We start from the raw sequence: 20891 nt of genomic DNA, 5'->3' as shown, positions 1-20891 counted from the left end.
TTCTTCTCATAAGATATACAAAAACTTACTGACATATATACTCTTTGGTAAAATTGATATCTTAGGGTGTATTTTTAATAATTCATACCCTTCAACAAAATTTACGGACAGGTTTAACCTAATGAGGGCGCACTCCTGCCGCCATCTTTTGCAATCGACGAGTTACATGTGGGCCTTTGCCGTATTTCATTTACAATAGAAAAAATGACGGCTCATTTCGTCCCCCCGACGATTCAAGATAATGCCTATGGCTGGGGACCAAGCGAAATACCCGAACAGTTTAAAGATATGCCATACCAACCATTTTCAAAGGGAGATCGACTTGGAAAGGTACGTCCACATGTTACATATTGTACTAGGATCTCACACACCGGTTTGTGTGACTATGACGTTAACGTGAATGATAAACGTTGATGACAATCACATTACATACTTGGTTTACATTATTCCAGAATAAAATACTACTGTCTATTCAAAGAAAGAACGGTATGGGGTAAACTGGACTCTGAGTATAGTATCCATAATCAGTATAGCCCTGCTTGCAGACGGTGCACGAGTCTAAGATTACCGACATGACCCTCACACCAGAAGACGAGAAGGAAGGAGACTTACTCCGTATGCAAGCAGGACTGCAATCAGTACAACCCTAACTTATAACTTTTAAATACTGTAAATATTTTTTTATCACTTACTTTGAAGGGTATAGGGTTACCTGGTTAGCAAATTTAGTCTTATTTATCTATTATTTGTGTGACCCTGGAAGAATTTGTATCTTATAATACCTAGTATTTCTGTTGTGTTGGTATAAAAGTGCATCTTGATTCTGGAAAGTTGTTGGGATACATGTATTTTAGGAACACAGCTGTTGGAACAGTGTGACACTTTGAGTGTGTGTGTGTGTGTGTGGGGGGGGGGGGAGCAGTTATAGTACAATGAAGATAGATTGTGTAAAATCCTGAGTTGCACATAACTCACAAGAGGGTATAAAGTGGGCCAGTTTGGTCATAATTTGAAAATGATCATTTAATGTTAACATTGAGAGTTGAAACAAAATCAATGAACTTTAAATACATGTGTAATTTTATGCCAAATCTGACCAATAATAACCAGTCACCTACATGTATCCCTTTAGTAGACTTGTAATACTGCTATCCATTCACCATATTAATTCTTACACTTACTAAATTTCTGTTCTTTAAATTTTTTTTTTCAGGTATCAGATTGGACAGGAACAACTTACCAAGATAAACGTTATTTAGGTAAGTGTATGTTGTATACAGTGAAATTTGTTGTCATTTCAAGATTATTGTGCCAGCAGTATTGGTATATAGCAATCAGGTCGTTACACCCTTCAAGTGTTGATATATGAGTAATCTAAAGTTTATATACATTAACTTGACTTTCTACTTTGTCTTAATGTCAATCTTTAAAAAAAAAAAAGAAGCTTCCTATACACTTGCTTAAATTTTTTTTTTTTTGATTCTGGTTACCCAACCCCACCTAGTTTTTCACGGCTGACCCTAAAAGGTTTTTTTAAAACATATTCGAGAACAAAATAATGATATCGCAAAAATTGTGAGGTCTTGCTAACATCAACTTAAAAAGACAATATAAAACTGTTCTCCCAATCTGTAATGGCTGTACATCTGATGAGTAGAAACCAATAATACAGAGACCATATGGAAAACAACAGAAAACATAACTACCTGAACGACAAATGTAAACACTCACACATGAAAAAAAATCTACCTACCTATTCCAAAATTAAGCGTAAATGGAACCGTAAAATTTTTTTTAGGCCTTACGATAAATTTTTTTGGGAATATAATGAAATACTTAGGGAAGTTTAGTAGATTTTATCTAGGCTAGTAGTACTTACTGCCAGTAACAAAACACTGCCAACACTATTCAAAGTCATTGGTTCTGTAGTACTTGGACAATAAATCAAAATGATATTTGACAATGTTGTCATCAAACTTAAGTTTTTGAGCTTGCTCAGATTTTATTTTTTATTATTTTATTGAAATTTCTTTCTGGGTTTAATTCCTCAGGAAAATATAATTCTCAGTTTGGCTCTGGAACTCAGTATGCCTACTACCATGAAGAAGATGAATCAACTTTCCAATTGGTTGATACCGCTAAGATCCAGAAACCATTGTACCAGAGAAATAGATTCAGAATGAATCAACAGGTAAACTTAAGAACTGTGTCTGCCTCAGACAAAAGTAATAATGATATACATTGTATAAACACAGTGTTCTACCTAGGATAGGTTGTAAGGTTGACAACTCATTTACATATATTAACCATCAATAACTTGGTAATTTGCATAATGATCAGCATGTAATATGCATATCTTCAATGTTACACATACATTGAGATTGGGATCAACAATTTCTGCTGTGAAATTATTATTATAATAGTATCATTCAAAGATTACTAAAAGCTCAAGGATCATAGAACACTTTTGAAGCAATAGAAATCTACCAAGCATGGTAGCCTGGATGACATGGTCGGTGCTAGCACCATGCTTTATCTATAGTGGGGAGGACATTGTGACTCAGAAGTGTATCTTTCAATCCAGAAGTACAATAACTACTGCTGTGGTATACATACACTGTAAGATACATCATGTTGTTAAGCCCTATCAGGCTACTCAAATCTTCAAGCGATAGCTGATAGTGTGGCTGGCACAGCATATCATATCTTACAGACTATGGTATACACTGTGAATTCCATATTTGCATGTTTATTACTAGGTTTTATGTACTTTACGTGTGTGTTTTTATTCTGCAATTATTATATGTACATGTATTATCAGGTTGGAATATGGCCAGTTTGAGGGGAAAAAACATTTTTGTGCATTCAGTACAGCAATGTGTTTAGGAAAAAGAATATTTATAGTGGAATTGAACATTTTTGATTGTCATACGATTATGAACTTTATATCTTTATCTTAGCGCAACCTGCGAAGAGACAGGGAGAGAAGAGAACAGAGGAACCAAGCGTCGATGCAGACTTTGACAAAAGCCCAGAAAGAAAGGCAACGTCAAATGAGAAGACTTCAAAAACAGTTTGGTAGACAGAAATGGAGTGATAACAGATTTCAGGTACTACTAGTAATATACACAGTGCAGACAAATGTACAATCACACATAGTCATAGACAGACAGACAGACAGACAGACAGACAGTGACACAGTACACACAAATGTAAGCACTTGAATTCAAATCAGTTCTATTGTGATACATCAAGCATACAGCCTGCATACTTATTATTTCCTATAGTTTCACATCGCACACTTCATATGTGTCTGTATGAAAAGAACCAACAGAGTACTACAATACATGTAGATATACAAACAAAGCCATGTATTGACATACATGTACATGTATAAGGGGCAGTAATGCAACCTGTGAATGTTTTTGCTGGTGTTTGAAAACTTGGGAACGAGAGGAGAAAACATCTAAAGTTACTATAGTTTCCCTATCTTGTAATAGACAGGCAGTAATTTTGGTGGATAACTGGTAGAAAACATGTGAAACATACATGGAGTTTACCTAGGTCTTATTGTACTTTGATAGTTTACTGTCTATGAATAGACTCTGTGCAGTATTTCTTATCATGGTGTACACACATGTTTCTTTCAACAACAAGAATGCTACTAGTTGTGTACATGATGTCATCGCCTATGTAAATTACTAATTCCCACTTTTCCTCCAGCACATACATGCACATGCAGTAACGTGTCTAGCGTGACTCACATTACATCTGTAAAAAAAAAATATTAAATTTGCAAATATGTCTACTGGTACCATTTAGAGATTCCCATGTGTGTAGCCATGTCCTTTTAGGTATTTCATGTTTTTACACCCAAGTAATATTGGCAAGAGAACATCTCGTCTTCACATCATGGTGTCTTTTTTTTAACTGTGTGTCTCTTTATTTTGCTATTGTTGATATAGAAAGGACCTGTCAAGAACCGTGAAGCATCCGTGGAAGTACGACCAACATGGAAGGTTGTGGAAGAAATGGACTTCCCAAGATTGAGTAAACTGAAATTTATGGATGTTTCTGAACCAGAGAATCAGTAAGTAAAGAGTAAACTACATGTCACATGAATGGAATAGTTGAATTGACCATACAAAGATGTGCTGCTCTTTTGGCTATGATTTTCAGCCTGTTGGTCTAAAAAGGGGCCTAGTTTTCTGAATTCTTGTTATGTTTGGTTTAATTTGGGATATATTTCCTGTATCCCTAGGTACAAAAAGTTTCTTTACTATCATGCATTGTATTAGTGTTGGCATGCACTTGTTCTACTGTTTCAGACAGATCCTACCAAAAAGTACATCTAAAATGGGGTCTAGCGTTTGTCACGATGGCATCACACCCTTACCAAGGCTAACCACTTGATATGTATTTCACAGGCTATGTGCAGGTTCCATGGAATACTATGATAAAAACTATGATAGAGTGACAACCAAACTAGACAAGAAGCTGAAGCGAGTGAACCGTGTGTTTCACAAAGTCACAACAACTGATGACCCAGTCATTAGAAAAGTGAGTAAAATATCACAATATAGACAAGTACATGTATGAAACAAACATTGCCATGATCCTCAGAACTTTATTGTACATTTGTATATGAATGATTAATTTGGTAAAATACAACAAAATGTCATGTCATTCTTTAAAACATACAGTTGAATGTTCCATTGCAGAGATAGCATCGACCAAGTACTATAAGCTAAGGTGGTAGAGACTGGAGTATTTCATGAACTGGTTTACATTATTCATGGAAAAGTTGTTATTGAGGAATAACTTTCACACCTGTGAAAATGCACTAAAACTCACTGGGCAATATTCAATTCTCCAGTTTAGGCTCTTCAGTCAAGCAATGATGTTATTTAAACTGAATGTGACAAATTGACAGTTTGTTCACGCTTGTAGTTATTTGTACTTGCAAAACTGATGTCTTGCAGATTTTATATAGAAAAATTTGATCCCTGAACAGAAGCAATGATCCAGTGTTAAATCCATCTTGTAAGCCAGGACCATTACTTTCAGACATTGATGTTAATTATAATTGATAAAATGTATGTGTGTTCCCCAGTCACTTTACAGGGGTTCCTATACAAAATTATGCCACATATAGTCTGTATTGAAAATTCTGCCTTTTTCCCCCTTTGGAAAGATGATAAATTGTCAGTTAAACACTGAGTTATTGTTACTTGCCACCTGTCAACGTTAATAAGTTGTGTCCTGTGCCAGTTGCCATGCAACACATCAAACAAATACTTTGATGCAGGAGAGTGATGTGTCATTGTCAATCACAACTAATTTACATGGCAATGCGTTGGCCACAGCGATAGCCCTTGGCCAAATAAGGCCATCCTTGTTGGTTTCGATATGACTTACAGTCCTTCCATATTGGTCCAGTTTATGTATTTTAGTGTCGTACAGGTTACATACATAAAGCTGATCATCCATGTCAACAGTGACCGCTACCGGACTTGTAATCATGTTACCATGGATACTGTAGAGGAACCGGTCAGTGGCATCTAATACCTGGATACGTTGATTGCCTGCATCAGAGATGATGACGTGGCCATTCTTGTTTACAGCAATACTGTTTGGGTTTCTGAATTGCCCATCTCCACTGCCAGAGCCTCCGATTGAATTGACATACGACTTGTTATCGCCCATGAATTTATGTACAAGATGTGAAGATTTGTCAACAACATACACTGTCCCATTGGAGCTGTTCATTGCAATGCTACATGCATTTTTCATCCGTTTGGCAGCAAACTTTTGAATGAATACACCAGTGCTGGTACAGACAACTACCTGTGCATTACCATAATCTGTGATGAAGTAATAGTTTTTACATGCCACTGCTATGCCAGTTGGACGGAATGGTTTCGGAAACTTGCCTGTAAATGTTATGACTCGTTTACGTGTGCCGTCTGCCATCAGTACCACAATCTGCCTCTTTTCAAACTCTGTCATGACAATGTGACCCATTTTGTCTACTGCAATGCCAATCATTGTGTTGTCATGACCCCCATCGGCACAGATGTTTTCTCCAAAATTCGGCTTTTGTTTCCATGTTGGAAATACATTCAGATAGTGTGGGGATCCCTGAATGTGGTGATTTTCAATTTTGACTGACACTGTGTGTCTTCCTTTGGTCTCTGTGGTGATGTGAATGAGCTGACACCCTCTTCTTCTATCTTGGTCTTCACTCAGATTCAGTTTTGTTATGATGCCCTTAGGATCTAGGATTTCCGCAGTTATTTCCTTGTGAGAGGAGCCCAAACTGATGTGTTGCACTACACCATAAAGTGTGTCAAGAAGTCGTGCTGTTTTAGGCAAGTTTGATAGTCTGACTGGCTGCAAATTCTCAAGTTTGATTTTTGAACTTGATGGAAGAGCTCTTGACTTGGCTGGAGGAGGTGTACCATGCTCAGAATTGTCAGGATTAGTTGTGTGTTCGGAACCAGTATCAAGTGGTTCTGCGTGTCTCTTTCTCGTCAGTCTGTGTGTATCAACATATGTCTGGTCAGTTTTTAGTATGTCGATCGTTTTATTGTAGCTCTCATCTGTTGGCAGAGTGTCTTTGTTAGTGTTGTTACCATCACTTTTCTTAACACTTTGTAAAGCAATTGGCATTCCCACTTCTTTCTTCAGCTGTGAAATGTTTGCATCACTTTGGGATGATTTAAACTCGTCTGAAATTGCTTTGAGATTGTCTGCGTCAAGAGGTTGTGGAGCATGGGATCTGACATCATCTGCTTCAAAAGACTGTTGAGAGTGAGATTGGAGATGGCCTGCATCGAGAGGTTGTGGAGCATGAGATTGGACATTCTCTGCTGTGAAAGGTTGTTTAGGGTGAGATAGAAGATTACCTGTGTGGGATGAATAATCCAAGAGTGTGCATATCGAGGGAGCAGCTTGCACTGGTGTCTCCATACAACTGTTTTCTTCAACTGTCCTTGTAATTGTTTGGCACGATATTGTACCAAGACTGCCCTCTAGAGTGATTTCACTGGAACAGAATTCTGGTATTTTAAAAGTTGTGTTCCTTTCCGAACATTTATCTACTATGTCGATATTCTGAAGAAGTTGCATGCATGTGTTTGTATTTGTACATGAATTCATTACCTCTGCTGATGTTCCATGTTTTACAAGATTGTCCATGGCCCTTATTGCATTTGTGACAGTGTTAGCGAAGACTTGAAGGTTAGCTACATTGTTATGTTCCGTGTTTGTCATGTCAGCATATTGGCCATCAAGTTTTTCAGTTAACTGCATTTCATGTTGTGTTACAGCCTGTACGAGTTTCTGTACATTCTCCTGAGCGTGTTTATGTACCAGTGTTGTTTGTTTGTCCCGATAGTCGGCTAGATCGGTAATTTTTTCGTCAACCATTTGTTTAGTAATGTGGATGTTTTTAAGAGATTTCTCCAAGTATTCTACATGTTTCTGTAATTCTTGTCGATGCTGCTGTGCCACAGCTGTGAGATCGCTATGTTGATGGTCTGGTATTCGGTGTTGTACAACAGTGCATGCATGACACACAGGTATCTTGCACGTCTTGCAGTAAAATTCGACTTTGTTTTCAGAGTGTGTCCTGCAGTATTTCAATGACAGCAGAGGAAGTGGGTCAACATTGTTACTCCCTGTACCAATGTAGTCTTTCAAGGTCACGACCCAGTGACCTCTAGTCATTGGAATATTCCGATGTACTTTGGTACAGTCCCGACACATCGTTATTGCACAATCTATGCACTGGTTTTCAGAGACCTGTTTGAAGCACCCTTCACACATAGTTTGTTTAACGTCAGCGGTATCAATGCATGTAGAATCAGACTTTGAACTACCACTAATGATTGAACGTAACACTAGGTTTGAAACTGTAGCATCAGAGAGTTGGTAATCCTTGTTGCATATTACACAGTGTAGGATTTTGTTGTCGTCGTTCACCAGTTCGATCAGACATTCTTCACAGAAAGAATGGTAGCATGGTAGTACTTTAGGGTTGTTGAATGGATGGTGACAGACTTTACAAAGTGGTGGGCTGGTTTTGAAGTCCAGATGCAGTGTTGGAGTATTGGCTGCCATCATTGTTCTATGACAACAACTAGTATGGTGCTACACTCACCTGATAAAAATTAATGATTGATATATACAAGTACATTTGTGTGCATTCTGTACATAGTTGATGGCAAGCAAAGTCCAACCACATTTTTTAAAGGCCCATGATTCAGTCCCATGTTCTTGCATTAGTCTTATGAGTGGAACAGTAAGGATTACATATAGGATTATTTTATTGCTCAAGACACACCTTTTTCTATAGTTGTGTCGCCTCTTTAAAAGGGGTCGTGGAGAACACTGATTTGCATATCAATTGTAATTGAGAATTTCTTGATATTTAGTATTTGCACATACTATCAAAACTGTCAAATGATAACTGTCAAACCTTGGAGTTGTCAGTGGTTGAGCGGTTAGCTTGTACACGTCGATCTGGCCTCTGCAGTCTGGGTTCGAACCTGTCAAGCATCGCCCGGGTTTGATTAAAACAATAACCAGCTGGCAGGTCAGTAAGAAGGGTAATGCTCAGTTTGCCCCTACCAAACAAAGCAGGTTTTCCCTGGGGGGTACTCCAGTTTCCTCCTGCTTCATCAACACTAGAGGGCGCTGTTCCTGTGATGACCATTCAACAAATTTCTTAATTTATTTGGCCAAATAAAGATTATTATTTATTTATTTATTATTTGTAAATTGTAGAGATACTTATGTGATATTCTCAGGTTACAAGTTTATGTGTCTTTTTTTCAAAATTATGAAAAATTATTCATGTTTAATCAGACAGAATAACTTTGATTGTACATGTACTATAGCATTTGTGCTAAGGTTTTGTAAGCGTAGATACAGAGAGGGAAATTAGATCGTTTTTTAAAATTGCCTTGGTTTCTTTATCTTTTGGAATGTCTTTGTTTTCTTAATTTGATTATGTACATTATTACATATGTACTAGAGATTACTTGCACCAGTGAGCACGCATACTAGTGGTACTTGCATTGCAGTGCTATACTATTGCATACCTGCATGCAAATGAGGCTGCGATCGTTCATTCTACACGTAAGCGTGTGATTGTTTATAGTCATTTTTACAAAAAGTTGTTGTGTTGGATAAAGATATTTAATAATAACAGAACCCCATACCTCACAAGTGCCAGTGTGGGTACTCGGATGTTTTGCACTTGTGTTTGTACTTGTAGTATTTTCTGCTGCACTTTCACTTGCTATGCTTGTGAAAGTACTGCCGCAGAGAACACTGCAATTATGAGTGCAAATACCCTGAGTACGCCACTCTTGCACTCGCACATCATTGGGTTCTGTCACATTAGAATTGTGACAAATACAGTATCTTGCAAAAAGCAAAATGTTTGACCATGAGGTGCTTTTAACAATTTGCCCTTTAATCCTCCTACGTATGTATATGCCTCATTGCCTGCCAACTGTCATGGATACCTGAATGCTGCTATATAAAACAATAGCAAGATGGCTTGTGTACATTGAAGCCTGTCGTTGTAGTTTCACAATGTTTCTTTCTTTTCTCTGTTACAGCTTGCTTCCAAGGGAAATGTCTTTGCTACTGATATTATCCTGGCTACTTTGATGTGCTGTAATCGATCTGTCTATTCCTGGGATGTGGTTGTACAGGTATGTTTACAAAAACATTGTATGTATCAGTTACTAACTTGTATACTAAACATGATGTGATCAAATACTAATAATATTGTGTTCCTCAGAAATAAAAATCAAACTTGTGCTGTTACTTTGAGAAATCTACAAGCCATTTTTAGTTAAAATCAAGAATCACTTTTGTAAATAATATCACAAATTATCCATATTACGCTTCAAAATTGCCACTGAACAGTGTTATCTAAGGAAACATACTAGATTAACAATGTCCTTGAATAAAAGATACTGAACATCAAATTTCTACAGTGATTTCATAAAGTGCTAGGAACAATCTTTTTGAAGGTAAAATATGGGTTGATTTTAGACTAATTATTTGTTCAAATATATTGTTCCCCTTCTTTCTTTGTAATCTTACTACAAAATAATTTCTCAAGACAGTTAAATTTGGTCTACGTAAAATAGTGGCATGATTGCAAAAGAAAGATGATAATTTACAATGTAATATCATCTCAGTGCATACATTGAAAAATAAATCTCTTATTTATTCACAGCATGTTGGAGGGAGACTTTTCTTTGACAAGAGAGATGACTCTGAATTTGGTAAGTTTTATGTGCAATGTTAAAAACTATAAACTTGCTGTCCCCTGTGATTTAGGTAAGTTCCATGTGAAGTGTGAAGTACAACAATCAACAGTTGGGTGAGCAGAGGAGTAACTTTTGTCACATTTGATTGACGTAAGCCTTCGGTAAGGTACATTGTAATGTTATTTATGTACAAAATCTGTATTGTATGGCTATCTCATATATTGACAATGTGTGTGTGGTGTCCTACAAATATTTCACTTTATTGTATTACTGTGCTCTCTTCTGTCTAGTTAACACACACACACACACACACACACACACACACACACACACACACACACACACACACACACACAGATGTATGATGTGATGAACATTAATTAATACATTGTACACCCCTTTATACATCTCAGAATACATACACCACATTATATATCACTGAGTGCATACACTCCTTTTACACCTGAGTACATACATGTACACACATATACATTCCTTCGTATATCTCTAAGTCTTAGTGCTTACATGTATATCCCTTCATTTATCTCTTGTCATGCATTTCTCCATCAGATTTACTGACAGTAAATGAGACAGCCACTGAGCCACCCCAAGAGGAAGGAAATCACATCAATGCTCCCCGAAATCTGGCATTAGAAGCTACATTTGTCAACCATAATTTCTCTCAACAGTGTTTGAAAATGGTAGGTCAGAAAAAAAATGGTCTCATTTAATTTGTATGACTCCACTAATAAAATAGTATTAATTCAAGATCACAACTTTCAAATATTAGGTTTAAACAAGTTAAATTGAATAAATTTCACTGTATTTTCCCTGATTCTCTGTGGGATATGAGATTATCTACTTGATAGGAATCTCTGGTGACTGCAAGTACATTTATGTCGACAAAAAATAGAACATGTATAATTATTCATTGCTTGTGATTTCTTATTTTCAAGCAGAACAATGAAAAGTATAAGTTTGATGAATCCAATCCATTTCAACAAGATGAATCAGATGGAGATATTGCCTCTGTAGGATACAGGTAGGAAATCTGTTATATTGCCTCTGTAGGATACAGGTACGATATCTATTATATTGCCTCTGTAGGATACAGGTAGGAAATCTGTTATATTGCCTCTGTAGGATACAGGTACGATATCTATTATATTGCCTCTGTAGGGTATAGGTACGATATCTATTATATTGCCTCTGTAGGGTATAGGTAGAATATCTATTATATTGCCTCTGTAGGATACAGGTACAATATCTATTATATTGCCTCTGTAGGATACAGGTAGGATAACTGTTATATTGCCTGTGTAGGATACAGGTAGAATATCTATTATATTGCCTCTGTAGGATACAGTTAGAATATCTATTATATTGCCTCTGTAGGATACAGGTACAATATCTATTATATTGCCTCTGTAAGATACAGGTAGGATACCTGTTATATTGCCTCTGTAGGATACAGGTACAATATCTATTATATTGCCTCTGTAGGATACAGGTATGATATCTGTTATATTGCCTGTGTATGATACAGGTACAATATCTATTATATTGCCTCAGTAGGATAGAGGTAGGATATCTATTATATTGCCCCTGTAGGATACATGTAGGATATCTGTTATATTGCCTCTGTAGGATACATGTACAATATCTGTTATATTGCCTCAGTAGGATAGAGGTAGGATATCTGTTATATTGCCCCTGTAGGATACATGAAGGATATCTGTTATATTGCCTCTGTAGGATACAGGTAGAATATCTATTATATTGCCTCTGTAGGATACATGTAGGATATCTGTTATATTGCCTCTGTAGGATACAGGTACAATATCTGTTATATTGCCTCAGTAGGATAGAGGTAGGATATCTGTTATATTGCCCCTGTAGGATACATGTAGGATATCTGTTATATTGCCTCTGTAGGATACAGGTACGATATCTGTTATATTGCCTGTGTAGGATACAGGTAGGATTTCCTGTACATTATGCTGCTATGATAGTTTGTATCATAAGTTGTACATGTATGACAGTTTCTACCACAGTATTCATAGCTTGTACCTTAAGTTGTACATTACTTCAGTTATTACCACAGCATTCATAGTAAGTATTGTAAGTAGTACATTGGACATGTACATCAGTTTCTACTACAGCAATATATTGTGAATGTAAGAAAAGATCAACACAGTTATATGAGAAGAGGCGTTCAACTGTATCATGTTGCCCACACCTAGACCTGCCACCATCAATTGCAGTAGATTTCTTTACGTTTTGTTGAATTATTAAAAACTCAAGTGTGATGTGTTTATGGTGTCTGTTGACAGGTATCGTAAATGGGACTTAGGAGATGGAATTGAACTGATTGTCAGATGTGAACATGATGGTGTCATGATAGGATCTAATGGTGAAACTCAGTTTGTTAACATCAAAACACTTAACGAGTGGGATTCAAAGGTAATGATAATGAGACAGAAAATACACAAATACATTGTACCAACTATCAGGGTACAAGTACAAATGAGATGATGCTAGATCCAATGGATAAACTTTGTACTTATAAATGTCTTTTTGATAATCATGTATGTAGATGCAGCATATATACACATTGTATGCTTATACAAGGGATAAGGTACATGTACATGTAGTATACAAAGTTCAGAGACAGTTTGCACTGGTGTTGGAGGTGTTGTACACCCAGAGTATGGGTTAGAACATCATATTCCGGTTCCCAAAGTTCTGGCCATTTCATACGTAAGGATCGTAAAAGGCACTAAAGATTTGATAAAGTGAGGGCTAAAGTTTGGCCATGGGTACTAAACATATGGCAATGCACAAAAAACAATCGAACAAAATGTGTGGACAAGAATTCTGTGTGTGTGTGTGTGTGTGTGTGTGTGTGTGTGTGTGTGTGTGCGAGCACAGGAGAGTATTAGTTACAGAAGTGGTTAGGCATGTTTTGATTACATGTAGTTACTAAATAAGCAGAGCAAGCAAGGTGGAAAATGAGCCACTGGTAATGTTGTGTCTGGTGTCTGTATGCTACAATACTCAATTGTTCTGGCTTCAAAACGGCATGTGAACAGCACTCCCAGTGGCCAAACCATGAAATATTTTATCTCTCTGATAATGGGAATATGGCATATTCAGTCCTCCGGCCATACAGCATGTAGTTGGTAATACCAGATAGCCATTTATTAATGAATATTACAAAAAAATAAGAAAGTTGCTTTTCATTACTAAACCTTGATTGATTGTTAGGTTTGATTCTTGTTTGTAGCAAGTTCCAGGAGCTGTAGAATGGAGACAAAAGTTAGATTCCCAACGTGGTGCTATCCTAGCTACAGAACTCAAGAATAACAGCTTTAAATTAGCAAAATGGACTACATGTGCGTTGTTAGCTAATTCTGACCAAATCAAGTTTGGGTAAGTTGTACAGCTAATTGGTTTTCACTATGTCTCTCATTCTGACATTTTGTGAAATAGTTGTATGTTACTGTTCTGACACGTTCCTTAGCCAACCCCCAAACTGACAAAGCCGATCAATAGGTTTTGTTTGTTTATCTATTCATCAAACATCGCACAAAGATGAAATACCACAGTGAGCAGTTAATTGGTTTTCAGTATGTCTCTCATTCTGACATTTTGTGAAATAGTTGTATGTTACTGTTCTGACACGTTCCTTAGCCAACCCCCAAACTGACAAAGCCAGTCAGTAGGTTCTGTCTGTTTATCTATTCATCAAACATTGCACAAAGATGAAATACCACAGTGAGCAGTTAATTGGTTTTCAGTATGTCTCTCATTCTGACATTTTGTGAAATAGTTGTATGTTACTGTTCTGACACGTTCCTTAGCCAACCCCCAAACTGGCAAAGCCAGTCAATAGGTTCTGTTTGTTTATCTATTCATCAAACATTGCACAAAGATGAGACTTCACAGTGGGCATGTTGTGACAACTTGTTTCAATACCTTGTCAAATTTGACTGATTGAAAATCCATTGTTAGCATACCATCAAATACTAGTATTGCAGTGTAGAATTGCTTCTTTCCTTCTGTTGGTAGTAATACTTAGGCGAGTTTTTCTGTTTGCATCAAGTTAGAAAAGGCCATTGTCTTAATGTAGTAAGTACCTCAGAAATGAACTTTTAAAACTTTCTGTTACTTTGTTCAAGAATACTGAGTAGGCTGAGTCCAAAAAATGAGGGGTACCATAAATATTTTTTAAATAGAGGTCAAAATGATAGAAAAATTGAGATATTTTAGAATCCAATATGGTCACTGACTACTGTGTTCACTGAATGGGAAAATAGAAAGACTTGATTTCCTTGAAAACAAAACGCTGAAGCCACAAGTTTCTTGTTATCATTTCCAAAGTACCAAGAATAAGCTTTCATTTGGAAACACTTGGAGAGATTCTAAGAACTTTGATTTTCATGGGATTTGTCCCTGAAGTGCATTCTACGTTAAACGTGTAACACATGTATTTACTGATTTTATCTTTGTTTTACAGTTATGTGTCCAGAGTCAATCCTAAAGATTCATCTAAGCATGTCATCCTAGGTACACAACAGTTCAAACCAAGTGAATTTGCATCCCAGATTAATCTAAACATGGAGAATGCCTGGGGAATTCTACGCTGTGTTATTGATATTTGCAGAAAGCTTCCCGAGGGTAAATTCCTGATTATGAAAGATCCCAACAAGGTAGGGTTGCCTTTATATTTTAGAAGTGAACAGAGAGAGAGGTTAGAGGTCAGATATGTACAATATAGTAATACAAAACAGTATACATTAGTACTCTCACAGGGAGAAACTGTAAACTCTAATTTAGACATACCTAGTCTAGTTCCTATACGGTATCATTACAATTTACACCTCCACTCACAGTATAGTAAAAGTCAGTACTCGAGACGTCCTGAGATGCATGAGATGCAATTTAAAATTCATCCACAGCCACCCACACAGTCATTAACATCATGTCTTTGTAATCAATCACACAATTCTAACCAGTAACACAGTCCCTCATTTCAGTTACGTAATGTCCAAATATGGTGTACTTGTCAGCTCAGAATGCTATTTATACACTGTTTATATCACTAACATTTGGGGTTCACTGATTGGATGAACAACTTTTTTTGCTGTTTGAGGGACTTTGACCAGACGTGGTTTAGAAACCACCTTGGCATCCAGACTAGACTTAACCTTTCCTGTGCCACAGTTACTTTGATTTGAAATGTTGTATATCTCTACAATTTACACAAAAAAATAATCAAAGCAATCACAAAACATGATGTACAATGCAAACAAAATAACTTATACTGATTATACTATGCGCAAGCCAAGTTATTGTCTTTGAAGAGAAAATATGGATTAAATACCCTGTGTGTTCTACATCACGACAACCCATAACTATGTCACTGGATATGCGCTGTTTGAAATATGAGTCCAAATGTTCGAAATCGCCATTATGTTTTCTCGGTTTTTCATAAATTATGCTTGAGGTATAATTATGTTATTCCCCAGTGTTATTAATCATTCATTGGAAAATATTTGGAACCTAAGGGGTCTACTGGACTCATAGTGACAAGGTCCCTTAGGTCACGTGTATTTTCCTTGGCTAACTGAAGAAAAGTATAGAAGACTTCAATTATGATAAAGTTAAAGAGGTCACAGATGGTAATGCTCTGTTAAAAAGGAGCAAATGCAAAGGCTGATTTTTGTCATCACTCCATTTCTTTATACTTGAGGGACCTAGAAAAGTATTTTTCACCAACCTTAAATCATGCAACCTCTCAGAAATAGAGTTAAGAAGAGGCCTTCTGTACACTCAGTGATGCATTCTGAAAAACAAGCAAAGCTAGGTGCTTCTCATCTCTGTAACCCCTTGCCTAAATAATGCCGAGGCTATTGTATCTAATTTGATAATTGTGTTTTACAGCCTGTCGTTCGTGTGTACGACATCCCTGACAATACATTTGAAAGTGATGAAGAAGAGGACAGTGAAGAGGAGGATGATAATGATGATAATGGTAGGTAGATTGATTCTGAGAATGATGATAATGGTAGGTAGATTCTGAGAATGATGATAATGGTAGGTGGAGTTTGAGAATGATGATAATGGTAGGTAGCGTCTGAGAATGATGTAATAATGGTTGATGGAGTTTGAGAATGATGATAATGGTAGATGGAGTTTGAGAATGATTATAATGGTAGGTAGAGTCTGAGAAGGATGATAATGGTAGGTAGAGTCTGAGAATGATGATAATGGTAGGTAGAGTCTGAGAATGGCGATAACGGTAGGTAGAGTCTGAGAATGATGATAATGGTAGGTAGAGTCTGAGAATGATGATAATGGTAGGTAGAGTCTGAGAATGATGATAATGGTAGGTAGAGTCTGAGAATGATGATAATGGTAGGTAGAGTCTGAGAATGATGATAATGGTAGGTAGAGTCTGAGAATGATGATAATGGTAGGTAGAGTCTGAGAATGATGATAATGGTAGGTAGAGTCTGAGAATGATGATAATGGTAGGTAGAGGATGGCGGAACTCACACCTGGTATTTAGACGTAGACATGATTGGATGACATAATGACTATTTTCCCTTGGGTACTATTACATTAGCACTAGACTAGTCCTATCGGTGATTTTCTTTCACTCTGGAAAGAATATACATGTATGCCTGAGAATGTGATATGTTATAAAACACTTACTGCCTGGCCTTATTTGGGCACTAGTAGATGTCATATTACCGGTACCGAAGTAACTGCTTCCCTTGGCTTTCAGCCCTCAGAAAAAGTTGCTGCATAACACATTAACAACCCTTGGGGTAATACAATGTCTACTGTTAGTGGCCGCTTAGCCATTCAACAAGTTTAATAATATCAAAATGTGTAGGAAACCCCTATTGTACTAAGGAAGTGTAATAATATCAAAATGTGTAGGAAACCCCTATTGTACTAAGGAAGTGTAATAATATCAAAATGTGTAGGAAACCCCTATTGTACTAAGGAAGTGTAATAATATCGAAATGTGTAGGAAACCCCTATTGTACTCTAAGCTATGCCAACAAGACAGAAGACAAGTTTGAATGGGCATGCCTCAACATTATTGTTATACTAGATATGTTCAATGTGTGATTATGACAGAACCCCATGAAGCGCGAGTACAAGTGTGATGTACTTTGGGTATTTGCATGAGCGCTTGCAGTGTCGTCTGCAGCAGTACTTTCACTTGTTATGCTTGTGAAAGTACAGCAGAAAACATTGCAAACATGAGTGCAAATACCCCTGAGTACCCACACTGGCACTCACATGGCATGGGGTTCTGTTATTTTTACGTATTTTTATCCAAAACAACAAATATCCATAAAAATGATATTTATATGCAATCATGAACAAATGATTGCATCCTCATTTGCATATCATTTGCATTCAGGTATGCAATAATGTTTTCGGTATTGCACTGCAGTGCAAATACCCATTAGTATGTGTCTGCACCAGTGCAAGTAGTATCAGGTACATGTACATATGTAATTATTGAACCATTCGAACCTACCAGACTGAGGGAAAACTACTGTCAACTCTGCTTGTGCCATTTTAATTGCAAAAATATCCTCAACTTCACCAATATTTTGTTCCTTTTTTTCAGATGATGATGATTAAGTGCAAGATTGAAGAAAACCATTGATGGTGGCTGCCAGACTTTTACCTGATTATGAAGACAATTTTACTCACTTCTACGTTTTACAATTAGTATTGAACCCAGATGTTTTCTCTGCCTTGATTCATTGAAGACATGACTGTCAAAATGATTGAATGTCTGCAGGCTTTACAAGTAGTTATCAACGTCAGGTTGCAATGATGTAAAAGGTGTCTGTGAAAACTCGAACTGTTTCAAATTCCTGGAAAACGAATGAATTAATGCGGATAAATACTAATAAGATGATAACTGGTTTAGTTGTGTTTATCAACCCTTGATTTCCCAAATGTAATGAAATTTCTACTACAAGCAAACAGAAAGACAACAAAGTAGCAACTGAGTGTCAGTATCACCATGTTTATTTCACATGGCTGTGTTTGTAATGATACATCCCTGTAGCAAATTACAGGTTTGCAACAGACCTCACTGAGTGCAAGTATTGTCATGTTTATTCCACAGGCACTACTTTCAGATACACCACTGTAGCCAAATACCTCACCGAGTGCAAGTGTCACCATGTGTATTTCATACAGCACTATTTGTAATGTTACATCACTGTAGGAGAGTACAGCTTTACAACTTGCCTACATGCAGCCACCAGTTTACTGAGTTACCTTCTAAGGTAATGCCATCAATAAATGATCTGAACAAGGATACTGGTTTTTTTTGTGTGTGTGATTTCTTTGCATGCATGGATATAGCATAAATAGTGGGGGATGCATGATGTTGGGATACCCCAAAATTGTCTTCTGATAACAGGACCCATTCCTGACAAAGATAGCCTATAGGGTATCTCTACAGTGAACATTTCACATAGAGGAAAACATGAACTGTAATGCGTAGAGACTCCATTCAAGTGTCTAACCCCATATAATCATGTGCAAGTTTTCTTGTATGACTGACCTTTGACCTGTACCTTGACCTACAGGGTAGACCATCAAAAGGAAGCCATTACTTACATATTGCAGACACTGTTTAGCAATTATGTGTGGCTAATTGCTTTTACATCATGTCAACAGATTATAAAGAATCAGATAAACATAGACATGCATTACTTTTAATTTGGTGCTCATATCACTTTTTCACTCAATGGCAGCCATATTTGAAGTGAACAACTTGATTTACCACATAACTCAAAAATGTTAATACACGGAGACTACATTCAAGTGTCTACCCCCACGTCACATTGGCAGGTTTCTAACATGTAATGGATAATATCGACCACTGATTAACATGTACAGTGTCTAATTATTGGTATTTTAACAATTTTCAATTGTGGCTGGATGATGAAAAAACAATACTGCAGTTACAAACTAGTACAGTTTTCACATGTGACACATTCAAAACCAAGCTTTTGCTCAAGAATTAAACTTGCCACTATACTAACTACAGATTTATATTGACTGCTAATTAACAAGTACAATGTCTTTTTTTTTTATAAATATTTGACTAATTCTTTGTAAATAATATCTTAATACTTGATGAAAAAAATGAGCCAGTTGAAACCAGTGCAGGTTTAAATATTTTGTTATTAGATATAATTTTGTATACACAAAGTGACCCTGAACAGTATTTAAATCATCTCAGGCCGGCTGTGGATAAAAGGAAATTGTGTACACATGATATACAGAAACCAACCAAAAGGATTTTTAGGTCCGCACCTTAAAATCAGTGTAGACATGTAGAAATTCTGATTATATTTCCTAATTTTCAATGGATATGTTGTTAGTTTTCCGATCGAGAAAAAAATAACATTCCAGTCACTCTACTAGTATGTACGGACACCCATCTGATACAAGAGAGATGGTTCTTTAGGTGTGCAATTTAATTTTAATTTGAAAAGAAACTGTCAACATATGGAGAAAGAAATTGTCATACTGTGGAAGTTTAAAATGGTGCCACATGATACCAATTCTTCGTAGATGTGGTTTTAACACGCTTGCTGACTCTAACAGAAAGAAAAAAATAGACAAGGAAAAGATTTTTTTTATGTCTATGATAAAATTGATCATTTCATTGTATTTCAACATGTAAACCATTCTGATATGTTGTAACCAACATAACGAATCTCAAAAGTTTATGAAAAGTATACACAAGGAGTACATTAGTAGAAAGACGCTCATTGCTCCATACAATTAACCGTATGAAGGGGTTTACCATGGGATAAACGTGTGCCAATGGTACTCCGAGGTTTTGGACTTACATTTCAGGAAACTGTAGGCCTTCTAGCGGTTCCAAAGTCGACACCACTCATCGTAATGAATGAGATTGCGCAATAGAAGCGCAGGGTGAAGGACAAATAATTTTAAAATCATACCATAATATACTTTGCAAAAAAACAGGTACGTAATGGTTTCTTGGACACCATTACAGTAAGGGACGATCTCGTATGTCGTGCTGACTACCATATCAATTACCCGTTGCTTTGGGCTATTGAAAAGGACAAAATGTGGGTTACAGAAGCATTCAAACGTCACACAGACAAAGTTCAATCTAAGTGACCCTATGCTGTACAAAGAAATGAATACACCTGTCAGTCTTATGCTGTTATTTCAATACATCTTAAGACATGCATCATTATCAAGACAGCACATTCCATAACCTCTGACCCACTTCGATTCATCGTCCTCACTGTCTGAATGCAAACACAGAACCATTTCATGTCGCTACTGAAAAGATTTGCCTGGCTACAAAGGACATATATGCTGGCATGTCAGCCAATGCAGTTGAACGTGGGATTTCTAAAACTGACCCCCCCCCCCCCAGCTCCGATGACCAAAGCCAAAGTGACCCCTAGGAAAGACCACATTTTCCAAAATGACCCCCCCCCACACACACACACACACACACACACACACCCCTGTATATTTTTAACATATCATTTATAG

General features: G+C 36.8%; 1 protein-coding gene across 2 annotated transcripts; it reads left to right on the top strand.

Annotated features, from left to right (window-relative positions):
- Window positions 1-146: 146 nt before the first annotated feature.
- On the top strand, window positions 147-18651 carry LOC144434937 (eukaryotic translation initiation factor 3 subunit D-like). Of its 2 annotated transcripts, none has more exons than XM_078123466.1 (15): window positions 147-330; window positions 1214-1259; window positions 2052-2191; window positions 2961-3110; window positions 3966-4090; window positions 4428-4560; window positions 9633-9728; window positions 10262-10310; window positions 10866-10996; window positions 11255-11337; window positions 12629-12758; window positions 13582-13727; window positions 14815-15007; window positions 16242-16332; window positions 17953-18651. In XM_078123466.1, exons 1-15 carry the CDS (start codon window positions 205-207, stop codon window positions 17964-17966), a joined length of 1653 nt encoding a protein of 550 aa, XP_077979592.1. In that variant the 5' UTR covers window positions 147-204; the 3' UTR covers window positions 17967-18651. The 2 variants fall into 2 exon arrangements, with proteins under 2 accessions (XP_077979592.1, XP_077979591.1); XM_078123465.1 differs by having other exon boundaries at window positions 11252-11337.
- The last annotated feature ends 2240 nt before the right edge of the window (window positions 18652-20891 follow it).

Source organism: Glandiceps talaboti, chromosome 5, assembly GCF_964340395.1.
Source record: "Glandiceps talaboti chromosome 5, keGlaTala1.1, whole genome shotgun sequence".
NCBI classification, from domain to species: domain Eukaryota; kingdom Metazoa; phylum Hemichordata; class Enteropneusta; family Spengelidae; genus Glandiceps; species Glandiceps talaboti.
This window is presented reverse-complemented; position numbering and strand designations above follow the sequence as displayed.

Bases quoted from the DNA above. Each gene is read 5' to 3' on its own strand.
- LOC144434937 (XM_078123465.1), top strand. From the start codon at position 205: ATGACGGCTCATTTCGTCCCCCCGACGATTCAAGATAATGCCTATGGC. The intron at 10,997-11,251 runs GTAGGTCAGAAA...CTTATTTTCAAG, and splicing joins CTCAACAGTGTTTGAAAATG to CAGAACAATGAAAAGTATAA. The intron at 11,338-12,628 runs GTAGGAAATCTG...GTCTGTTGACAG, and splicing joins ATTGCCTCTGTAGGATACAG to GTATCGTAAATGGGACTTAG.